General features: G+C 35.1%; 1 protein-coding gene across 10 annotated transcripts in view; it reads left to right on the top strand.

Annotated features, from left to right (window-relative positions):
* The window catches only part of PCM1 (pericentriolar material 1), a 43,610-nt gene that overhangs the window by 18,207 nt on the left and 5,704 nt on the right, over window positions 1-19,699 (top strand). For 5 of the 10 annotated variants that reach the window (XM_075752029.1, XM_075752035.1, XM_075752031.1 and 2 more), the window contains 20 exons: window positions 942-1,096; window positions 1,178-1,307; window positions 2,041-2,175; window positions 3,721-3,911; window positions 4,431-4,628; window positions 5,581-5,803; window positions 5,953-6,098; window positions 6,969-7,159; window positions 8,339-8,519; window positions 9,188-9,543; window positions 10,087-10,245; window positions 11,054-11,110; window positions 12,314-12,486; window positions 12,572-12,700; window positions 13,280-13,400; window positions 13,719-13,856; window positions 14,093-14,226; window positions 15,281-15,415; window positions 15,935-16,132; window positions 18,441-18,500. In XM_075752029.1, the coding sequence (XP_075608144.1) occupies window positions 942-1,096; window positions 1,178-1,307; window positions 2,041-2,175; window positions 3,721-3,911; window positions 4,431-4,628; window positions 5,581-5,803; window positions 5,953-6,098; window positions 6,969-7,159; window positions 8,339-8,519; window positions 9,188-9,543; window positions 10,087-10,245; window positions 11,054-11,110; window positions 12,314-12,486; window positions 12,572-12,700; window positions 13,280-13,400; window positions 13,719-13,856; window positions 14,093-14,226; window positions 15,281-15,415; window positions 15,935-16,132; window positions 18,441-18,500 (3,210 nt within the window). The remainder of the gene's footprint in view (window positions 1-941; window positions 1,097-1,177; window positions 1,308-2,040; window positions 2,176-3,720; window positions 3,912-4,430; window positions 4,629-5,580; window positions 5,804-5,952; window positions 6,099-6,968; window positions 7,160-8,338; window positions 8,520-9,187; window positions 9,544-10,086; window positions 10,246-11,053; window positions 11,111-12,313; window positions 12,487-12,571; window positions 12,701-13,279; window positions 13,401-13,718; window positions 13,857-14,092; window positions 14,227-15,280; window positions 15,416-15,934; window positions 16,133-18,440; window positions 18,501-19,699) is intronic. The other 5 variants (XM_075752036.1, XM_075752038.1, XM_075752037.1 and 2 more) reach the window with 2 other exon arrangements.

The following is a 19,699-nucleotide window of genomic DNA, read 5'->3' as shown; positions in this document are numbered from 1 at the left end:
GTGAGAACTCTGAAATCAATCTCTATTAGAACGTGTTTTACAACAGCAACAGTATAAACACTGTATTGTTATTTCAAGATTATACTGTTATCAGAGATTTCTCAGCATCTGGATCAGACTTGTTTTTTATCATCACTATAGAGATGTTAACTGAGCAGTGGTATAAATCAGAATTAGAGATGATACAGCAGCTTCCTTAATAAATAGTCTAATGGCATGTCTTCAATCTTTCTTAAGTATTTACAAGACTTGTATCTGTATGTATGCAGTAATGGTACTTAAGGTCTGCATAGCTGTGTCATATTTGGTCACTGATGATCTCTCCTGTTTAGTAGATTCTGTATTAAGAACAATCATGTTGGAAAACAATAAGCAGTGGTGACAGCTTTAATATTTTCAATTTAAGTTCAGAACTGAAAATACAAAAGTCATGTAACCAAGAAAAGTGGAATAGAGAACAATGTAGAAGACTGTTTCTAAAATATTTCAGATTTAACTTTCAAGAATAGCTTTGTTTTTGTTTTAAGCTGTTAATAGTAATATTTAACTTCCGTAATGAAGCAGTCTTGTTCACCTCAGTCTCCTTCTGTTCTTTTTGCCTTCCCCTTTGTTTCTTGACCTGTCTGTGTGTTTCAATCCAGTCAGTTGTAGGCATAAAATACAATTCAAGTGGTTTATGCCTCTAGAATGAGACCAGTTCTCTTGCATTTATAGTGGAAGTTTCAACAGTGTGAGCTTTGTAACTTTAAATTCTCTCATTAACTTAATTTGTCTTAAAGTCATGATGCCATGAAGATGATGACTTCTCAGTTTATGATCTGAACTAAAGATAAAGCTATTCAGATGGTTTAGCTCTGAAAAATTAGTTTAACAGACTAAACTTATTAAACTTTGTGTATCAACTTGAAAATAGCCTAACTGCCTTTCTGACATCCTTTCAGGATGATGATGCAGAACCTCAAGCAACAATTGCAAATGCATCTAATATTGGTGACTTGTTTTTGGGTGAGATGGAAGAGACAAAGCAACAACCAAACAATGTCCGAGCTAGTACCAACAAGTTACAAAAAGATGTAGGATTGAATGAAAAAGCAAGGTATGCCTTTGTCAAAGGACAGTGAAATCATGCTTTATGCAACTTTTTGCCAAGTAATATGTGGGTAACTTATTTACACAGAGAGAAGTTTTATGAAGCTAAACTTCAGCAGCAGCAACGGGAGCTTAAGCAGTTACAAGAAGAAAGAAGAAAACTGATTGAAATTCAAGAAAAAATTCAAGTGTTACAGAAAGCTTGTCCTGATCTTCAAGTAGGTAGAATGTATTTGCTTTCTTAAGCTTTTGTTGAGCAACAAAGCATAAAATATCTCTCACCATTTTTTCACTATAAAAATTGGAAAAAACTTAAAATAGGTAATACCTGTATACTGTAAGTAGCTGGGCATCTGAGCTTAGGGAAGAGCTCTGCTTATCTTGTTCCACTGTAGGTTCTTGCCCAGTGATTACTGTATCAAGCTCTAATTTTGCTGTAGTTTGTCTTTAAAACTCTTGATTGAAGGTCTTTTAACACAGAGAATTTTCCTTCTTACTTTTAGCCTGAAATTTGTCTGTGCATACCTGTTAGTCACTGTGTCTTCACTCTTCTTAGTAATCATTTGCAGGGTCTGGTATTTTGAAACAATATTGTGTCTTGTAAGCATGATCAATGCTTGTATTTAAACTCAGATGCAAAGTGCTGTATTGTTTCTTGTACTCTTCGAAGATGAACTTTTTTCTCTGAAGTGAGCAGTAAATTATCAATACTGTGTATCTACAGCATTATATAATACTCTTACGTAAAAGTAAGTTTTATTGATTCTTGGCTAAGTTCTGAAATAAGTATTTAGTTCTGAAATTTAGTATTTAGTATTTAGGGATTTGAAAATCCCTTTTCACTGAATACTAATTCTCCTATCTCATAAAGTCTATACTGTGTTGGCTTTTAACAGCATGTCAGTTCTAGAAAGCTACTCTACTGTTTTGCCATTTTGCTTTCTCTTTCAGTTGTCAGCTGGCCTGGGTAACTGCCCAGCAAATAGGCAGACTTCACCAGCAACCTCAACTCCAGCCATGAATGAGTGTAACACAGCTGGCAAGCCTTCACTTGAATTTGATGAATCTGTACCAGTAGGCAATGAGGTATTTCATACTTGACATTCTGTGACTTAAAAAAGGTTTAAAAAGGAAAAAAAGTTGTAACTTTGATACGTTTTTAAGTGTGCCCAAGTTTAAGTGTGAGGAGTGGAGTAGTAGCCACTTTAACAAAGTGTGTATAGCTTCTTTGTTTCATTTCTGGAAAGTAGTAAATACTGACCTGAACTGGCAAGAGATCTTGCCCCAAATATAGCAGGTGTTGCCAAATATTAATGTGGAAATTGAATGAATTTTGAATTTATACTGTGAACATTTGACAGTGTATACCACAGACAAGTCATCCATGAAGAAAATTATGGCAGTATTTGAAAGATAGTTTATTTTCTACACATCTTCCTTCCCTTTTTCCCTCAAAATTCATGTCTTAAATAATGATCTGGATACTGCTTGGTCTTTATGAAAATTATGCTAGCATTTGTAGGAGTGGGAAGGATATGTGATGAAAAATGTTTGCTGGCTAGACTAGACATCAGAAACAAAGATCTAAAAAATACCTTTTCAAATAAGCTTTCTCTGTGACTTTTATCAGCATTCTCGTAAATTTTCTTTTAACAGTTTAGGTGGGGCTGATGGGGCAACGCCTGTACTGTTGGCATTTAAACCTGTATTTTCCTTCTCCAAGAAAAATTTCAGAACTTTGGCCTCTTTTGAATAAGCATTATAGGACAACTTGTCTCTTTTCACTAAATAAAATGTCTGAATTCTTCCCGCTAAAAAGGAACTGTCTCTAAAATGAATGTGCTGGTGCAATTGCTAACACCCTACAAGCAGATTGGGTTATTAATTATCAAAATATGTATGGATTTTTGTTGGAAAACTTCCTAGCTCCAGCACTGCTAGCTAGTCCAGTTGCTTTCAGGCTCAAGTAGTCACTTGCCTGTTTCTCTTAAGTCTACATTTTCCAGTGTAGTTCACTTACACAATTGTTTTTGTATGTTATGCTATTGCATTATGCTGTTTACGTGTTTCTTGCCATTTATGCTTTCACTGTATGTAATTTAAGGTAGATAAAGGCCTCTTTCTACTTGTACCTTTCTCTTTATGTGCTCTTTGTAAATCATGGCTTCCTTAAGTCTTGTTCAAACATACACTGCAACTTGAAGTTTCTGCAGGTTGCATAAAATCTTTTTGTTGTATCCTCTACTCTGTCAAAGAAGTACTTGGCACAATTTTCAGATTTCTCTGGAGGATAGTATTCTGTCATGCTACTTAGAGCTAAGTAATAATGCATAAATTACGTGAGAAAAGCAGTGTTGAGTAAAATGTGCTCTGTTTCTCTTAAAAAAAAAAAAAAAAAAAAAAAAAATTGTCCTGTAATGTTTAATTACCTTCTTAGATTTTGCAGTGTTTGGGATAAATAGCAAATACTGAATGTATTTTGCAGTTTTCTGTGGTGTGGCTTCAGTTACAGTATAATGCCTGAACAAAAAGGTATCAGTGTAGTATCAAATACTGAAATTCTAATGTGCTTTAGTTTAGATTGTATTTATTTTGTTTTTATCTGAATGTCTTCCATTTTACTGCCAACAGTTATGGTCTGAGATGAGAAGACATGAGATTTTAAGAGAAGAATTGCGACAAAGAAGAAAGCAACTTGAAGCTTTAATGGCTGAACATCAGAGGAGGAGAGAGCTCGCAGAAACAATATCTACTGTTGCTGCATCTGTCAAAAGTGAAGGATCCGAAGCTCAGCGTACTCCACAGCAGAGTAGGACTGAAAAGTAAGAACATGAGTCAGTGTGTTAGTGGGTGCTTCTGTTTAATGAGATGTCAGTCTTAGGGCAGTTTCCTGTTTTCATCTGAGCACTGAATGTGATGATATAACAGAGCAGTAAATTAATTTATTGACTATCTATAGTGACTGTTAGTTGGAAACTTGCCAGTTTTATGGGTCTTCCCAGCATATTTAGCCTCTCCTGTTCTGTAATTGGTGAAAAATCATCTAAGGAGAGAATGTGTGGAAAATGCCAAATGCTCAGAGTAATTTTTCTCCACCTCTACACCATTTATAACAATAGTAAAGTAATAATTTTCCAAAACAATAAATAATTTAACTGTTCCAATATCAGAAGAACTAGTTTCATTTTTGGATTGGTGAGATAATGTTTAAATTAATTTTGGTGCAGCTTGATTAATTGAAGATACAGAGTTGTAATTGTCAACAGATTGTTTTAATAACTTGTCATAAACTAAAACTCCTCCCTTCCCCTCTTTTTTTTTTTTTCTCCAATGTTCACTAGGACAATGGCTACCTGGGGAGGTTCTACCCAGTGTGCACTAGATGAAGAGGATGGAGATGAAGATGGTTATCTCTCTGATGGAGTTGCTCAGGCAGAAGAAGAGGAAGAAGATGCGTCAAGTTTGAATGACAGTTTCTCTATTTATCCCAATAACAACATACCAGAAAATGCATATTTTGTAAAAGAAAATAAGGATAGGTTAGTGGCATTACTTGTTGATCTGATGCAGCTGTGGTGTATAATTGCTGGCTGGGGTTAAACCATGACATAGTGGAAGGAGCATTGCATTAACTACAAGGCATCCTTTTACAGCAAATAAAAATTTCTGCTTGCTAGGGAGCTGTGTGCAGTGGTTCTTTCTTGTCTGAGTCTCTGTGGCTGCAATATATATAACTAATTGGATTTTCTTCTGTTTTCAGTCATATTAAATGTCTGCCATTGAACTCTCCATTTGTGTTGCAGTAGCTCCTTATGTTCCCATATTGTTTTAATTGACTTAAAAGATAACCTGTATGAAATTTTTGCTGTGGTATTGATCAGTCTCTTCAAAAAAAGTAATTCAGAGAATTAAAGTAACTGAAATTTTTGCTTTCAAATTGTTGGCTTTTGCAGCTTTGAAATTGATTTATTAGATTTTTTTATTTAACATGAACATTTTTACATCGTTTACCTGATTGATTTCCTTAATAAGCTTTGTGTGACTAAACGAAAATGCAGTGTTAAAAATAATGTGTATATCTTCAATTGATTTCCTCTGTTTTTTGTACCAAAATAATTTTAGCAGATAGAGGCCTTCTAGTCAGGAGCTGGGCCTCTTAATTCTTAGTGTATTATGTTGGTGACTTCTGTTTTCATCTGAGTACATACTATATATCAATAATGGATGTTACTAAGAACAAGATCCAGAAACATCCTTAGCAGTTTTTTCTTGACAGTGGTTGTCAGTTGAGCGGATGTTATTTTCTGCTTAGGATAATGTTGGATTGACAAAATTGCATGGGTGATTAGCTGGGACACTGAAATGGCCTGTTCAAAGTGAGTTGTTGATGTACAACTGAAACGTAATTTGAATAATAGAAGTATCATTAGAAGTTGTTTGAAATGTCAGCTTTTGTCCTCATTCTTCCTTTTTCTTTTTTCCCCCACCCAGGTGGAAAAATTGCTGTCCTCTTTCAGCGGATGGGAATTATCGTCCATTGTCTAAAGCCAGGCAACAGCAAAACATAAGTATGCGACGTCAGGAAAACCTTAGGTGGATGTCTGAACTTTCGTATGTGGAAGAAAAGGAACAATGGCAAGAGCAGATCAATCAGTTGAAGAAACAGCATGAATTCAGTGTCAGCATTTGTCAAACTTTGATGCAGGATCAGCAGGTAGGTATGAAGAGCGGTTACTTTGCTGTTGTTACTTTGTCTTTTTTTTTGTCTTTTTTTTTTCCTTTTTTCTCTCCTTCTCTCCTCTCTCTAGATCTTTCCAGCAATAACTTCTGATTTGGTCACTGTCATGTATTTTCTTTCCACAGACCCTCTCTTGTCTTCTGCAGACTTTGCTTACAGGCCCTTACAGTATGATGCCAAATAATGTTGCATCTTCACAAGTACATCTTATTATGCATCAATTAAACCAGTGTTACACTCAACTGACTTGGCAGCAGAATAATGTCCAGAGGTTTGTTGGCTATATTAGTGTTTGTGGAATTTGAAATGTTTCAGTAACGGAGAACGTGGTTATGTGAATAAAAGATTACAGATAATGGTTAAATACAAGACTGTTGACCTTCTGAGTTGATTATAAGCTTTTGAAATTGTATACAGCATTTTTGGTTGGGTTTTTTTCACCACTGCTTTAACACCTTTGAGGTGGTTCTTTCTGAGTAATCTTTAGACTTGCTTTTCTCGAATATCCTTTTATGTCTGTAGTCTTTGTTAAACCACCTGGCAAGATTCTGGATTCTCATGGTTATGGAAAGGTGGTGGAAAAGCTTTTTGTCCTTTCTTAGTGTTGTCAGAATTTATGCTTCCTTATGCTCCATTGGATGTACTACTTTTACACCTTCTGAACAATGATCTGTTAAAAAAAAGAAATAATGTAATAGTCATTTTAATTCATTGCATGGAAGTTCAAGCTCTTCATTTCTGTTTTGATTTTGGTATATAGTTACTGGCCTCTTGTCTAATATTTTAAATTAGTTTTAATGCCACTTCTGCAAATATTTTGTATCTTTGGATGTTTCTATTTAAGTTTCCTTTTCAGCCTGTCTACTTTTGTAGTATCCAGTCAATTTTTTGTTGTTCTTGCAAGGATGTTTAACTTCTGTAAATGTGACCACTAGTGCAGAGCAGTTGATTTCAAAACTACTCCTGTCTTCACTCAGGATTAAATACAAGTTGGGTTTTTTGAATTTTTTTTTTTACTGGCTAAATGGAGTGGTTCTGTACGTACATTACATGAGGCAGGTGAAATAATATTAATCTCAAATTACTTGCTTTCCCTTACCATTCTTTTTTCCCCAAGTGCTTATTTTTGTTTGTTTTCAAGGTTAAAACAAATGTTAAATGATCTTATGCGTCAGCAAGAACAAGAGTGTCAAGAGAAGCCATCAAGAAAGGAAAGAGGCAGTAGTGCACCGCCACCTCCATCTCCTGTTTTCTGTCCATTCAGCTTTCCTCCACAACCTGTGAACCTGTTTAATGTACCAGGATTTACTAATTTTTCTTCCTTTGCCCCAGGTGAGTATTACTATACGTGTAAAAAGTAATAGTTTCAAAAGTTTGAAATCTTAATGTGAACTTGCTGGAACTCTGTGACTTTTCCTTTTATATTGAAATGGTCTTAAACAGTACTTGATTGAGTCTGTATTATCCAAGCAGAGGTTTGTTAAAGTTTTATTGCTGAACAATTGTATATTTTGACTTCAGTATGAAAAGCAAGACTTTAACAATAAAAGTTGGTTATAGTTGAAAATACCCACTCCATACAGTTATTGTTTTAAATGTTCTTGATCTGATGTGAAAAACAATGTTTGAAGCTTTTACATACTTTCAGTAATCACTTAATATTCTGATTAAGTGAACCCTCTAATTTTAAGGTAGCATTAGTAATTATTCCTCTTTACCTTAGAACTTCCAGCACTCATTTTTGTTTGAAATGCCTGTAAATGGAGCGTGTTACTAATTTTTGTTCCTATTAGAGGTATAGAGTAACTGTCGACTTAGATACAGTGTTCCTAATCTCATTACCAAATTGACTTTTACTGTTGAATTTGAAATGGGAAAAAACTTAGTCATTTTATTGTATCATTAAAAGTTGCTAAAGCTGTCTTAATATGTTTCACCCTTTTCAGGAAACCAGGAAATAGACATAGGCTTAGATTGTAGCTTTCAGATTCTAAAGTCTGTTTTCTGTTTAAGGATGTATTTTATTTATACCTGCATAGAAGAATAGTTATATCCAATTTGCCACTACTATAAAGATTCTAAAATTTAAATAAGTGTTCTGAATTTAACTTCTTTGGCTCTGTGAATACATGTACTACTGGAATATCCTTGTCAGTTTGGTGGTAGTTCAAGTATCAATAAAGTCTTCATGCAGACAGAACTGTGCCTTGTTTGGAACTGATGCCACTTTTACCTTCACTCGTAGGAGCTCTTTATTGAGGTTTCTTGCAGTACCTTCATCTCTCCACTGATGGGATTGTAGTGGCATATGCAGTATCCAGTAATGTTTGAAACCTGCATTTAAGATAAATTGTAATTATTGCAGTACTCTCAGGTTGAAAACAGTTTTTGCTTACCTGCCCACAGTACTTTTGCTTCATAATTTTATGTTGCCACACAACATGTCTCAATTTTTACTTTTATCTCACAGATAAATGAGGTAGTGTTTTCTGACTCCTGTTTACTTTGTAGGTATTAACTATAATCCAGTGTTCCCTTCTGGGTTTGGAGATTTTGCACACAGTATTTCCCCACACAATAGTGAGCAGCAGCAGCAGCATCCTCTAGATCATAATGCTTCTGGGAAAACTGAGTATATGGCATTCCCCAAACCTTTTGAAAGCAGTTCCTCTAATGGAGCAGAAAAACAAAGGTATTTAATGTCATAATGCAACTCTCCTTTAATCATTTTTTTCTCCCTCCTCCTTTTTCTGGAGCTTGTGGGAATTCATTGTTCTTTTAGGGAATCTTTTGTAACAGAATTACAAGATGAGCTTTACTTTTGCAGTTTCCAGGTTTTTGGTTTTTTACTTCATTAAAGTGTTCTACTTTTCTGTATATTAACTAATGTATCATTTCATGAATATTTTAAGATCAAATATAGTGTTGGAGTGGTTTTTACATTTTGTAAGTGGAGGCAGATTTCATTTCCATGTTTTTGAAACTGAGCTGTTTGAGTAACTAGAGGATATAATTTCAGTGAATGCTTATTTTTTGTGCTACAGTAGATGGTAATGAATGCTGTTTTAAGAAATATTTTCCCCTATAGTACTATTTGAGCATAGCAATAACCGCATAAGTATATTCAGGTTGAAATCAGTGATAAATGTGAATTTCTTCATATATCTTCCATTTTCCATTTGGAACGGTTCTCACTAGATTATTATTTTTTTTACAATGTTTGGCTGATGGCTAAGTAACTAGGGCAGATAACTTGCATTATGGATAAAGCTATTTCCCTAGTAATACATTCTGGTTCTATCTGAGAGACTAGGTTATGATATATCGTGGACTGCCTTTCCTTTTCTTTCTTTCTGACAGGAGTTATAGACAACCTGAAGAGGAAATGGAAAAAAGATCAACTTGGCTTAATGATAGCCAGGAAATGAAAAAAGACGATCAGTCTCAGCTGAAAGCGGGTTTTGCTGTTTCGGTACAAAACATTGGTTCCGGTCATAAAAATCAGTCTGATACGAGTAGAAGAAGAGACTTTGATGAAGAGTCTTTGGAGAGTTTTAGTAGCATGCCTGATCCAGTAGACCCAACTACTGTGACAAAGACATTTAAATCTAGAAAAGCATCAGCACAAGCAAGCTTGGCATCAAAAGATAAAACACCCAAATCGAAAAATAAGAGGAAGAGCTCTTCTCAGCTAAAAGGCAGAATTAAAAATACTGGTAGGTCATAAAGTAATCTTAGATACCATGGCAAACTCAACTTGGATTATAATCATTACATTCCAGAGAACTTATTCTCCATAAATGGTACCCATAATAATGAAAATAAGTTACTGAAATATGAATTCATTTTATATAATGTAACTACATAAGTTTTTTTTTTTTTAGTATTTCAGTAAATAAAAAGCCTAACTGATTAGGATAGCATGATTTGAATGGATGCAGATACACTAAGACTTGGAATAAGCCACCAGGAGAATCTTCCTCTTCGTTATGTCTTAATGTCCAAACTGGATGACTTGCTGAAAAATGTGTTTCAGTAAAATCCAGAATAAGGAGAGAGGGACGATACTAGTATGTATAGTACTGTTGCAGTTGCTGAGGATTTAGTGCTACTGTATGGCTTCAGTGTACAGAGAAAAATTTTTGACTAGGAAACATCATTGATGTTTTATATCTTTGAGATTGCCCTCGAACACTTTTTTTACAGTAATAAACCATTTTGTAAGCTATTTTTTATTCCTCTTTATTCCCTCCCATTAGGTTATGAAAGCGCAAGCGCTTCTAGTGTGTGTGAACCTTGCAAGAGCAATAAAAGTAGACACTCTGAAGAGGTTGTTCATGCAAAGGTGTTCAGCAAAAGGAATCGGGAACAGTTGGAAAAAATAATTAAATACAGTAGATCTACAGAAATGTCTTCAGGTATTCTTTTCTGAATGCCAGTAATTATTTTGTGAACTTCTCTGAATAAAGGACCTCCATGCTTTGTTGCTAGTGTGTTACTTAAAAGGAGTGTATTACGACAAGAAGACAATACTGCATATTTAGCATGTGGATTTTGCTTTTTTAATTTCTAAGGATGCTGTAAATGTAAAAGTGTGTGTTTAAAAAAAAAAAAGTTGGATATTGATTGATTTTGGGTGTTTTCTGTAGATTAGGTAAATTAAAATAATTCAGAAACAAACCTGTTACTGTAAAACAAAAACTTAGCCAACCAAAAACCTCACCTATTTATCGGTGTTCTTATGGAAAGTAACTGCACGACAGATAAAACTTTGTTTAGTGTTTAAACTCCCATCCTGTACTGCATACATGTTTTCTTTCTATTCATGCTTAAGTGCTCTATCAAATATCATGCAAATTCAGTCTTATAACATCACATAAACCCTTACATTTTTGCCACCTGCACTGCTTTTCTTGCATCTAGATCACAAAAATATTCTCTTCTGTGTCTTTTTAGGTTCTGCCAGTACCTTTGTTTTGTTTGAAAGATACAGAAATTTTAGTCATGGTAGCATGACATACAGCTTTGTCAATGTAGCTGTGTCCACACTAAGTGCTGTTTATTGGTATACGTAATAAACTTTTACCAGTCAAGTTCTCGCAATAAGCAGCTTTGTTGTGGTTTGGATGACTATGCAGTCTTCCTCCTGCTGTTTTGTATAGACCCTGTCTTTACTTCTGGTGCACATTTTTGTGTTTATCACTGTCTATCCCCACTTTCCTACAGCACATGCTAGGAGAATTCTGCAGCAGTCTAACAGAAATGCATGCATTGAAGCGCCAGGTAATGCATTCACTGCTTAGCTTCAACAATGTCCTATTACTTTTTTTTTTCTCTTAGCTTTGATCCTGTAACTCAGACTGTTTAGCAGATGTTCAGAATCAATATTACTGCAGCACCTTCTCTATAAACAAAACAAGAGAAGTTATTTGTAATTTGCATGAAATGCAACGATACAAAAGACTTTGAATTATAATTGTGGAGAATATGTTTATCATGTTCTCAGTCACAATTACAAGTGAAAAATACGCAGGTAGATACTACAACAAAAATCCTAATTTCAGTAGGCATTTTTAGCATGTTTAAAATCTACTATTACATTTTATTAATGGGGGAGGGAAGTGATTTCTAGTGGCTTATTAAAGGTTCGAAAAAAGCTTGCCTCTATGTTTAAAAATACTGGTAAACTATTTGCAGATAATTGAATTGCACAGTAATATTTGCTGTATTGCTAATAAGTTCATTAACTTGAATACTAACAAACATGCATCTGTTAAACTAAGCTGAGTTTTCCAAATGTAACTTTTTTTCATTCAACACTTGCCAAAATATGTATGTAATAACTGTTGTGATACAAGGATAATCCTTAATTTTCAAAGAAATGGGAGACTTATTAGGGTACATGTTTCTTCTCATACATATGCAGTAGAGCTTAAGGGTAAGAGATTTTATGTGAGCCTCCAAATAGATACTAGACATGTATGAGATGGTAGGATTTATGCTTGTGTGGGAGGTGTGGGAAGGAGTGGCTTTCTTGAATTCAGTCTACAGCTTTCTTAATGTTGTTGCTTATGTTACAAAAGTGTGGACTACTTCTGTTTTATAAACTTGATACCTCAAGAGATCTAAAAATGCCATTTTCAGTGTTGAATACCTATTCTGAAAGCAATATTGTGTGTGCAGTATTCTCTTTAATAAAGAATACTTTCTAAAGGTATTGTTCAGAATCGTAAAGAAAATTATTCCTACGAATGCTTTATATTTTATTTCATATATAAAAGATTGCATAAAGTATTTTTTCAGAATGTTTAAATCTTTGTTGCCCTTCAGGAAATGAGTAAGCTTTAAGCAAGCAGCTATATAATGAAATCTACAATGATTAAGAGATCATTTGTGTACCTGTAACTTGCATACCTAATAGGCAATTTTCTTTCAGCTGGATGCATGTCAAGGACTTAATGAGTTCCTCTTTTTTTTTTCCTACAGAAACTGGCAGTGATCTTTCTATGTTTGAAGCTTTGCGAGACACAATTTATTCTGAAGTGGCAACACTTATTTCTCAAAATGAGTCTCGTCCCCACTTTCTTATTGAACTTTTCCATGAGCTTCAGCTGCTAAATACAGATTACCTGAGGCAAAGGGCTCTATATGCTTTGCAGGTATGCATAGAATTTTTGATCTTGCCTGTGAATCAAACAGATCTTAAGTCTCTTTTTTACAGTATGGATTTATTATCTTTTCCAGGATATAGTGACCAGACATTTATCTGAGAACAATGAAAAAGGGAAGTGCACAAAATCACTGAATTCTGCAACATGGATGGCATCAAATTCTGAACTCACTCCGAGTGAAAGCCTTGCTTCTACAGATGATGTAAATTTTCAAGTTCAGAAGCTAGTTTACTGTCAACTTTTCCTATTTTTTCAAGTTACATGCATGCTTGTGTACTGAAATATTCATCCTAGTGATTGTAACTTGATAGGAATTTTAGAAGAATTCACAGTCTTTTCTAAACAAAGAAATGCAAGAGCATCTTAATGCAAAAGTGATTAAACATGGTAGGATTCTTGATGCTGGAAATGAATTATGTGTTGGGGAGGAATAGAACATGGAGAGGGCACAAATCGGAACTGATATACAAAAAGAGCCAAAATTGTCTTGTGACTAAGATCAGGGCAAGTACTGATTACAAGATTCCTGAGGTCTTGTTGCTATTTTGTATTTAAGAAATCACTGATGCCTCTGCTTAGTTTCTTACATGTTTTATATTTGAAGTATTTGAAACAAATATGGTAGAATCACCTGATCAAGTAAGGTTGTCCCCCAGTCAAGTGGCCTGGTGACAGGTCTTGATACCACAGAATGTGAGTGAAAAGAATTGTTTGCTTGTTGACACATCTGTGAGAGTATGGTGCATTCCTGCTATGTGTTCAGTTCTTTGGTGTTTTTTAGGAAACTTTTGGCAAGAACTTTTCAACAGAAGCATGTCAAGATTGTGAGCAAATTGATGCAGACAATGGGAGTACTATGTCTACATCTTCAAATTTTGAACCCTTTGCCACTGATGACCTTGGTAAGAATGATGTGGTTTGCAATGTTGTAAGCTTTACTCCCTCCCTCCTAAAATGCCTGCAGTTGTCTACTCTTAAATAATATACTATTCTTTGATTTTTAGTGTGTAACCATGTTTTATAAAACAACTCTTAGAAAAATTAGCCACTTCTGTAACACTTTGAGTTGATCAAAGTGTGTAATAAAATCTTATAACTCAACTACAGTTATATGTAGATTTCAAAACCTGTGGCTTTGAATTCATTTTTATCATTGTTTACTTGTCTATCAATTGAAAACTTTTTATTTAGATTAAAAGGTGTTTTTATTCTAAATATAGGCAACACAGTGATTCACTTAGATCAAGCTTTGGCTAGGATGAGGGAATATGAGCGTATGAAAATTGAAGCTGAAAGTACCCTTGACTCTGAGGGCTGCTCTAGTAATTTTCAGGGTGCTTCTGCTGCTAAATTAGAAGGTATGCACATATATACATATTTTGCTTAGTTTTAGAAAATAATTATTCTAAATATCAAGAATCATTTAATTGGCTGACTTTATTCTTCATTTATATTGAAAACTTAGTAAAGTTTCAAAGGATCTTTACATAAGTGTATACGATTTATTTTTAAAAAAGGACAATATATGGGTTTGAAATCAGTATTTCTTTAATAATAATGTCGAATGACTTAAATGCGCTTTTTTTTAATCGAGGTCCAAGTACCACTGAATGTCTTCCTGTGCCACAGTCAAGTGAAGTTTCTGCGGTTCCATGTCCTCGTATAGATACTCAGCAGCTTGATCGGCAGATTAAAGCAATTATGAAAGAGGTCATTCCTTTTCTGAAGGTAAGAACTTTTTTCAATAATGTGTGAGTTAGGGGAATAGGAAAAGGACCGGCATAATTGCATAGAACATTAAACAAAATGGATAACTTGCATCTTAGCAACAGCTGACAATAAATATGTGTTAAGTTGCAGACCTTGCTGAGGATGAAGTAAGGATTAAATAAAAGAAAGAAATGGTAAGGTTTCTAGATTGCATGAGGCTAGTGGACTTGACATCAAGAAGAATAGAGATTTCTTTGTTTGGAGCTGACCAAATCAAATAAAAATGTTTGAGGATGTACTTCTGAAATATTTGCTGCCTTTTGGCAAAGAGAACTGAGATAGCTTTAATTAAAACTGTTACATACGATGTAACTTGAGATATTTTTGAAGAATAGGTCTGTGAGTGTTAGCATTTTCTCCTGTTTACAAATATCTTTAAAGTTGATGAGAGCTTGTAAACTTCTGTGAATACAGAGAAGAAATGTACTAATTTAAAGGAGAAACAGTCACAGTTCATTCTTGCGAGGTTAAAGAGCAGAGAAGGTTGAATTGTAAGATGCTTAAATCATCTCCCTGTTCCCTTTTACAGTGTGTGCAAGTATATAAGCTTAAGTTTGTTTAATAAGGTACTTGCTTGATACTAGTTTTAAAAACTGTATATTGTTGACTTGCCACAGTCTCGGTGCCTGAAGACTTCTGATTTGTTTCCAATTTTAAGGCAGCTTACAACAGTAGATATCTTAACATAAACTTAATACACTTGAGTACACAACCACAATATATGAAGATTCTTAGTTGGTCCAAACATTAAAGATTGGCAGGTGCTAACTTATTGGAAAAGTGAGATAAAGCTTTGTGTGTCATGGCCAGTCACTCACTAATGAAGTATGGTATCTGCTATGACTGTGTTCCAGTTAGTTTTTGTGAGATGGGTTAGGACCTGTTCATGGACTGTTGTTCCTTCAGTGGACAAGTGACTTTTATAAAAAAGAATTTCAGTATTTGAGTTGATGGCTAATTTTTAATTTTTTTTAAAGTGGTAACTAAGCTCATTCTGCTCATACTTGTTTAGGAACACATGGATGAAGTATGCTCTTCTCAATTACTGACATCAGTAAGACGTATGGTCTTGACTCTTACACAACAAAATGATGAAAGTAAAGAGTTTGTGAAGTTCTTTCATAAGCAGCTTGGCAGTATACTTCAGGTTAGTAGTTTTTCAGTGTTGTTTAGCAATACTATCAGAACTTGGATAATGAGCAACAGATAAACCAGCTTCCCTGAAGTTAGAGTTTACGATGACAGTAGCATAGCTGGTCTCCTTCAGCTTTGATACAGCAATGATGTATTACGTTGTTTCCTAAAATTAAAGCTTTACTATGTACAGAAATTATTTTCATCACTGCCACATAGTGAGAGGTCTATCTCCTGCCTGTGGCTGTCTTCAAGGAGAGCTCTGGCGATGCTCTTCATAGACATTTTGTGTAAATTCCTGAAAATCAATAGGTTGCTCTTTGCTTTTTTTTTTTTCCCCTAGAAGTATAGAGTTTAAATCAGTTAAGTTCTATGTTATGTGAGTAGAGTTTCCACTTAAAACCATAATTTTTAAAAATGTACAAGCTATTATGTATCTAACTAATCTTGAGTTATTAGGAATATGACAAATACTTAGTCTTTCAAGTTTGAAAGCCTGCTTCAAAAACTGAAGACTTTCTTCTCTTCGCAGGATTCACTGGCGAAGTTTGCTGGTAGAAAATTAAAAGACTGTGGGGAGGATCTTCTTGTGGAGATCTCTGAAGTGTTATTTAATGAATTAGCCTTTTTTAAACTCATGCAAGACTTGGACAACAACAGTATTTCTGTAAAGCAGAGATGTAAAAGGAAAATAGAAGCTACTGAAGTGATACAGTCTTATGCTAAAGAGGTTTGTTTTATTATATTTTTGAAAAATTGAGCTTTTCTGAGTTTCCTAAACTACTACTTGGATTACCTTAGTTCATATGTTGCTTTTTTTTTTTTAACAAATTAGGGCTGTTTAGTCACAGTATTGCTTGTGTAGAAGCATGAATTTCTTCAGTAAGGGAGACGTCCTGTGTTATACACAAGAGTCTGTTACAGATATCTAATTGTGTAGACTGTTGGTAATTTAGAGGAAATGTCTTTTAATGGGTATATGTGCATATAGGAAGGAATAGTCAAGTGTTGAAATAGTATTAACATCTGGGGCCATTGAGTAGTTATTGTGATTTAACCGCAGTAGACAGCTAAGCACTACACAGCCACTTACTCCCTGCTGGTGGGACAGGGGAGAGAATTGGAAGGATAAAAGTGAGAAAACTTGTGGGTTGAGATAAAGACAGTTTAACAGGTAAAGCAAAAACAGTGTGTGCAAGCAAAGCAAAACAAAGAATTCACTCCCTGTTTCCCATTGGCAGGGAGATGTTTAGCCATGTCCTGGAAAGCAGGGCTCCATCATGTGTAACTCTTACTTGGGAAGACAAATGCCATAACTCTGAGCATTCCCCCCTTCCCTCTTCCTCCCCCAGCTTTATATGCTGAGCATGACATCATATGGTATGGAATATCCCTTTGGCCAGCTGTTGCAGCTGTGTCCCCTCCCAACTCCTTGTGCACCCTCAGCCTACTCACTGGTGGGGTGGTGTGAGAGGCAGAAAAGGCCTTGGTTCTGTGTAAGCACTGCTCAGCAATAACAAAAACGTACCTGTGTTATTAGCACTGTTTTCATCACAAGTCCCGAGCGTAGCCTCATACTAGCTACTATGAAGAAATTTAACTTTATCCCAGCCAAATATTTTAACATATAGGGAGTCCCAGTTCATCATCTTTCCATCTCTTTTACACCTGCAGCTTTCCTTGCAGTAGCTTAGTTAGGCACCATCTGTACCTAACTTGAGTAAGTCTTACGAAGTCATCAAATAGTTGGCTTGTTGGCATATGTAGAAAGTATCACTTTCTAGACTTGGAGTGTAAAATATATATAAACTTTTCAGAAATATCTGACACTGTAGTACATATTCTGCTCTAACAAAGCAAATTTGGTTGATTTTCGCACCATTTATATTTTTAAAGATGTTGCATCACCATTTTTAGTTTTAGTGTTGCAATTTTTAGGAACATCGCTTTTTTTGGTTATATGAACTGTTTACAAAACAAACACTAAACCAGATCATGTTAATATACTTAAATTGGTCAGACATCTACCTCGGAGTTTTTATTGAATAGTAATGACTTCAGTGTACTATACAATACAGTCTTAACTAGATGACAGTACAGCTTTCTTTTAGAAACACAAATACCAAAGCAAACTCCTAACTCATTCTTATTTTAAAATGTAAATGGAAGATATTTTGTGAATCCGTCATAAACTGTAAAGTTCTGTAAGTAGTTTTAAGTATATCATCAGCTATATTTCAAGGTAGATCAACTTAGATATACCAGTGATATGGCTAGTATGAGGGAGACTGTGGGGTACCTTGTAAAGAGGCCGAAGAAACACTCTGAATCCAGAAGGATTTGCACACGACATCCTATGTTATCTGAAGTTGCTCATTGGGTCTTCGTTACATAAAGGACAGTTTACACACTGCTGTAAGAATGCATGGACCCGACCTAGATGTGGCATTTCTTCTTCTCTCCTGGAAGACTGAGAATTAGGGTTAAGGTCAATGCTTGCCTTGTTGCTCTGGCAGCATTTCACATTCAACAGAGCCAGAGATGAGCCAGAAGTGGTAGGTCCTGGTTACTTTGTACAAACCCCCACAGTTATTTCTATACGGTCTTCTCACAGGTTTCAGCTCTGAGGTCCTGATGCAGGCACATCTGATCTTCCTAGATTTTGTGACTGTCTTGAGTCCAGTAAGCTAACTGATTTTCGATTCCACACTGGAAAAGCACAGTGCTCTGTCTTGACCAGAGCTGGTATATCTAATTCTATATGTTAAATATGATTCAACCACAGACGGGAAAATTAGCCCATGTTTAAATAAAAAGGGCTAGCACAGTTTTTCGTAATGTTTTGCAACTCCAAAATTTTGAAGACATCTGTGTAAACATCTCTCATAGTATAGAAGTCCCTGTGGCTTATTACCATTTTGAGATAGCAATTCTTGTTAAGATTGGCATTTTAGCCAGGCTTTCATGAAGCCCTAGTTTGGTTCAGTATTTCAAAGTTATTTCAGTTTAGAATTGAAAACAGTTTGTGTTTCTTCTAGGCAAAAAAAGGTCTCCAGGTGGATGTTTGTTCATCTGCTGAAGATGTCGATGAGGACAAAGTATGTTTATGCTTCTCAACTGTCTTTATTCCTCAGATAATTTCACAGATCACTTAGTCTTACTGTTTTCTGTCATATAAATCCAGTATCTGTAAGCAGCCCATTTTCTAGTGTTTACACATTTATTAAATGTTGTAGGTTTTCTCCTTTTTGTTATTTTCAATGATTTACTTTATCAAAGTAACACAGTAAATTATAATTTCCCTTTTTTGAGTTGATGGTCTGGGAAATGAATACCAAAATATCTGCCTTCATCAGTAAGTCTTTGTTGTTGCATGCGTACTGTAAATATGACTTAGATACCAGTTCCTTGGTCGCTCTTGGTTTTATTCCTGTTTCTACTGCAGAGCCATTACTGGTGTAAAGACTGATGCATTTCTTATAAAACACTATCTTGTTTCTTGCACTTTCAAAAAGTGCATTCAGATCAACAAAGATAGTATTAAAGATGCTTTTCTATTTTTGTTGGTGACCGTTATATAGAGGGAGCTTTGCTTTAGGACTGACGATTTGAAAGTGTAAAAAGAGCAAAGTTTACATTGAATGCCATGCAACTGAAATGGAATAATTTGTGATACTGGCTAAGCAGCTATAGGGTAGGATCTTGCTTTTCCTTTTAGTGTTCATTTTGTATCTTTCAAAGAAAAAAGAAAAGACCTGTTCTGAAGGTGATTATTGTGGGATTTGGTCTGGAGCTGTTGCCTGTATTCTCAGCTCAGAGCATTAAGAATATAGTCATTCACTGAAGAATTAAATAGCAAGGACAGCTTAACTATTTTTAGCAATTAATATTTTATTTTTTAGTGGTATGGAATAAGTTGGTTTAGTTTTCATCTTAAGGAGAAGGCAGATGTTCCGAGTTGGGAAACGTGGTATTTGAGGTCCTCAGAGTCAGTCTGTCTGTGCTCCGAGTTTTAAATGTTAGTGCCCAAAATTTCTCCTTTTTCTCTTTGTTTTGAAAACCGCTTAGATCATTGTGTTTGGGGAGAGGGGTTGTATATGAAGCTTTGTATTTTCTGCTGAAATGCTCAGCTTTTTCCAACCAAGGGAAAGATATAGGTAATGTACTAAGTAGAATGTTGAACGCGTTCCTAAATGGGCATAGGCACATATGGGCATAGATTCAGTGCTTTCTTCTAGGGCTTAGACCTTCTGTCCCACTGCTTTGGAAGTGAAAGTGGGGAAGCTGTATATCACTT

The sequence above is a fragment of the Balearica regulorum genome, chromosome 4 (genome assembly GCF_011004875.1).
Source record: "Balearica regulorum gibbericeps isolate bBalReg1 chromosome 4, bBalReg1.pri, whole genome shotgun sequence".
NCBI lineage: Eukaryota > Metazoa > Chordata > Aves > Gruiformes > Gruidae > Balearica > Balearica regulorum.
The sequence above is the reverse complement of the archived record's forward strand: the minus strand, read 5'-3'. Positions and strand labels throughout refer to the sequence as shown.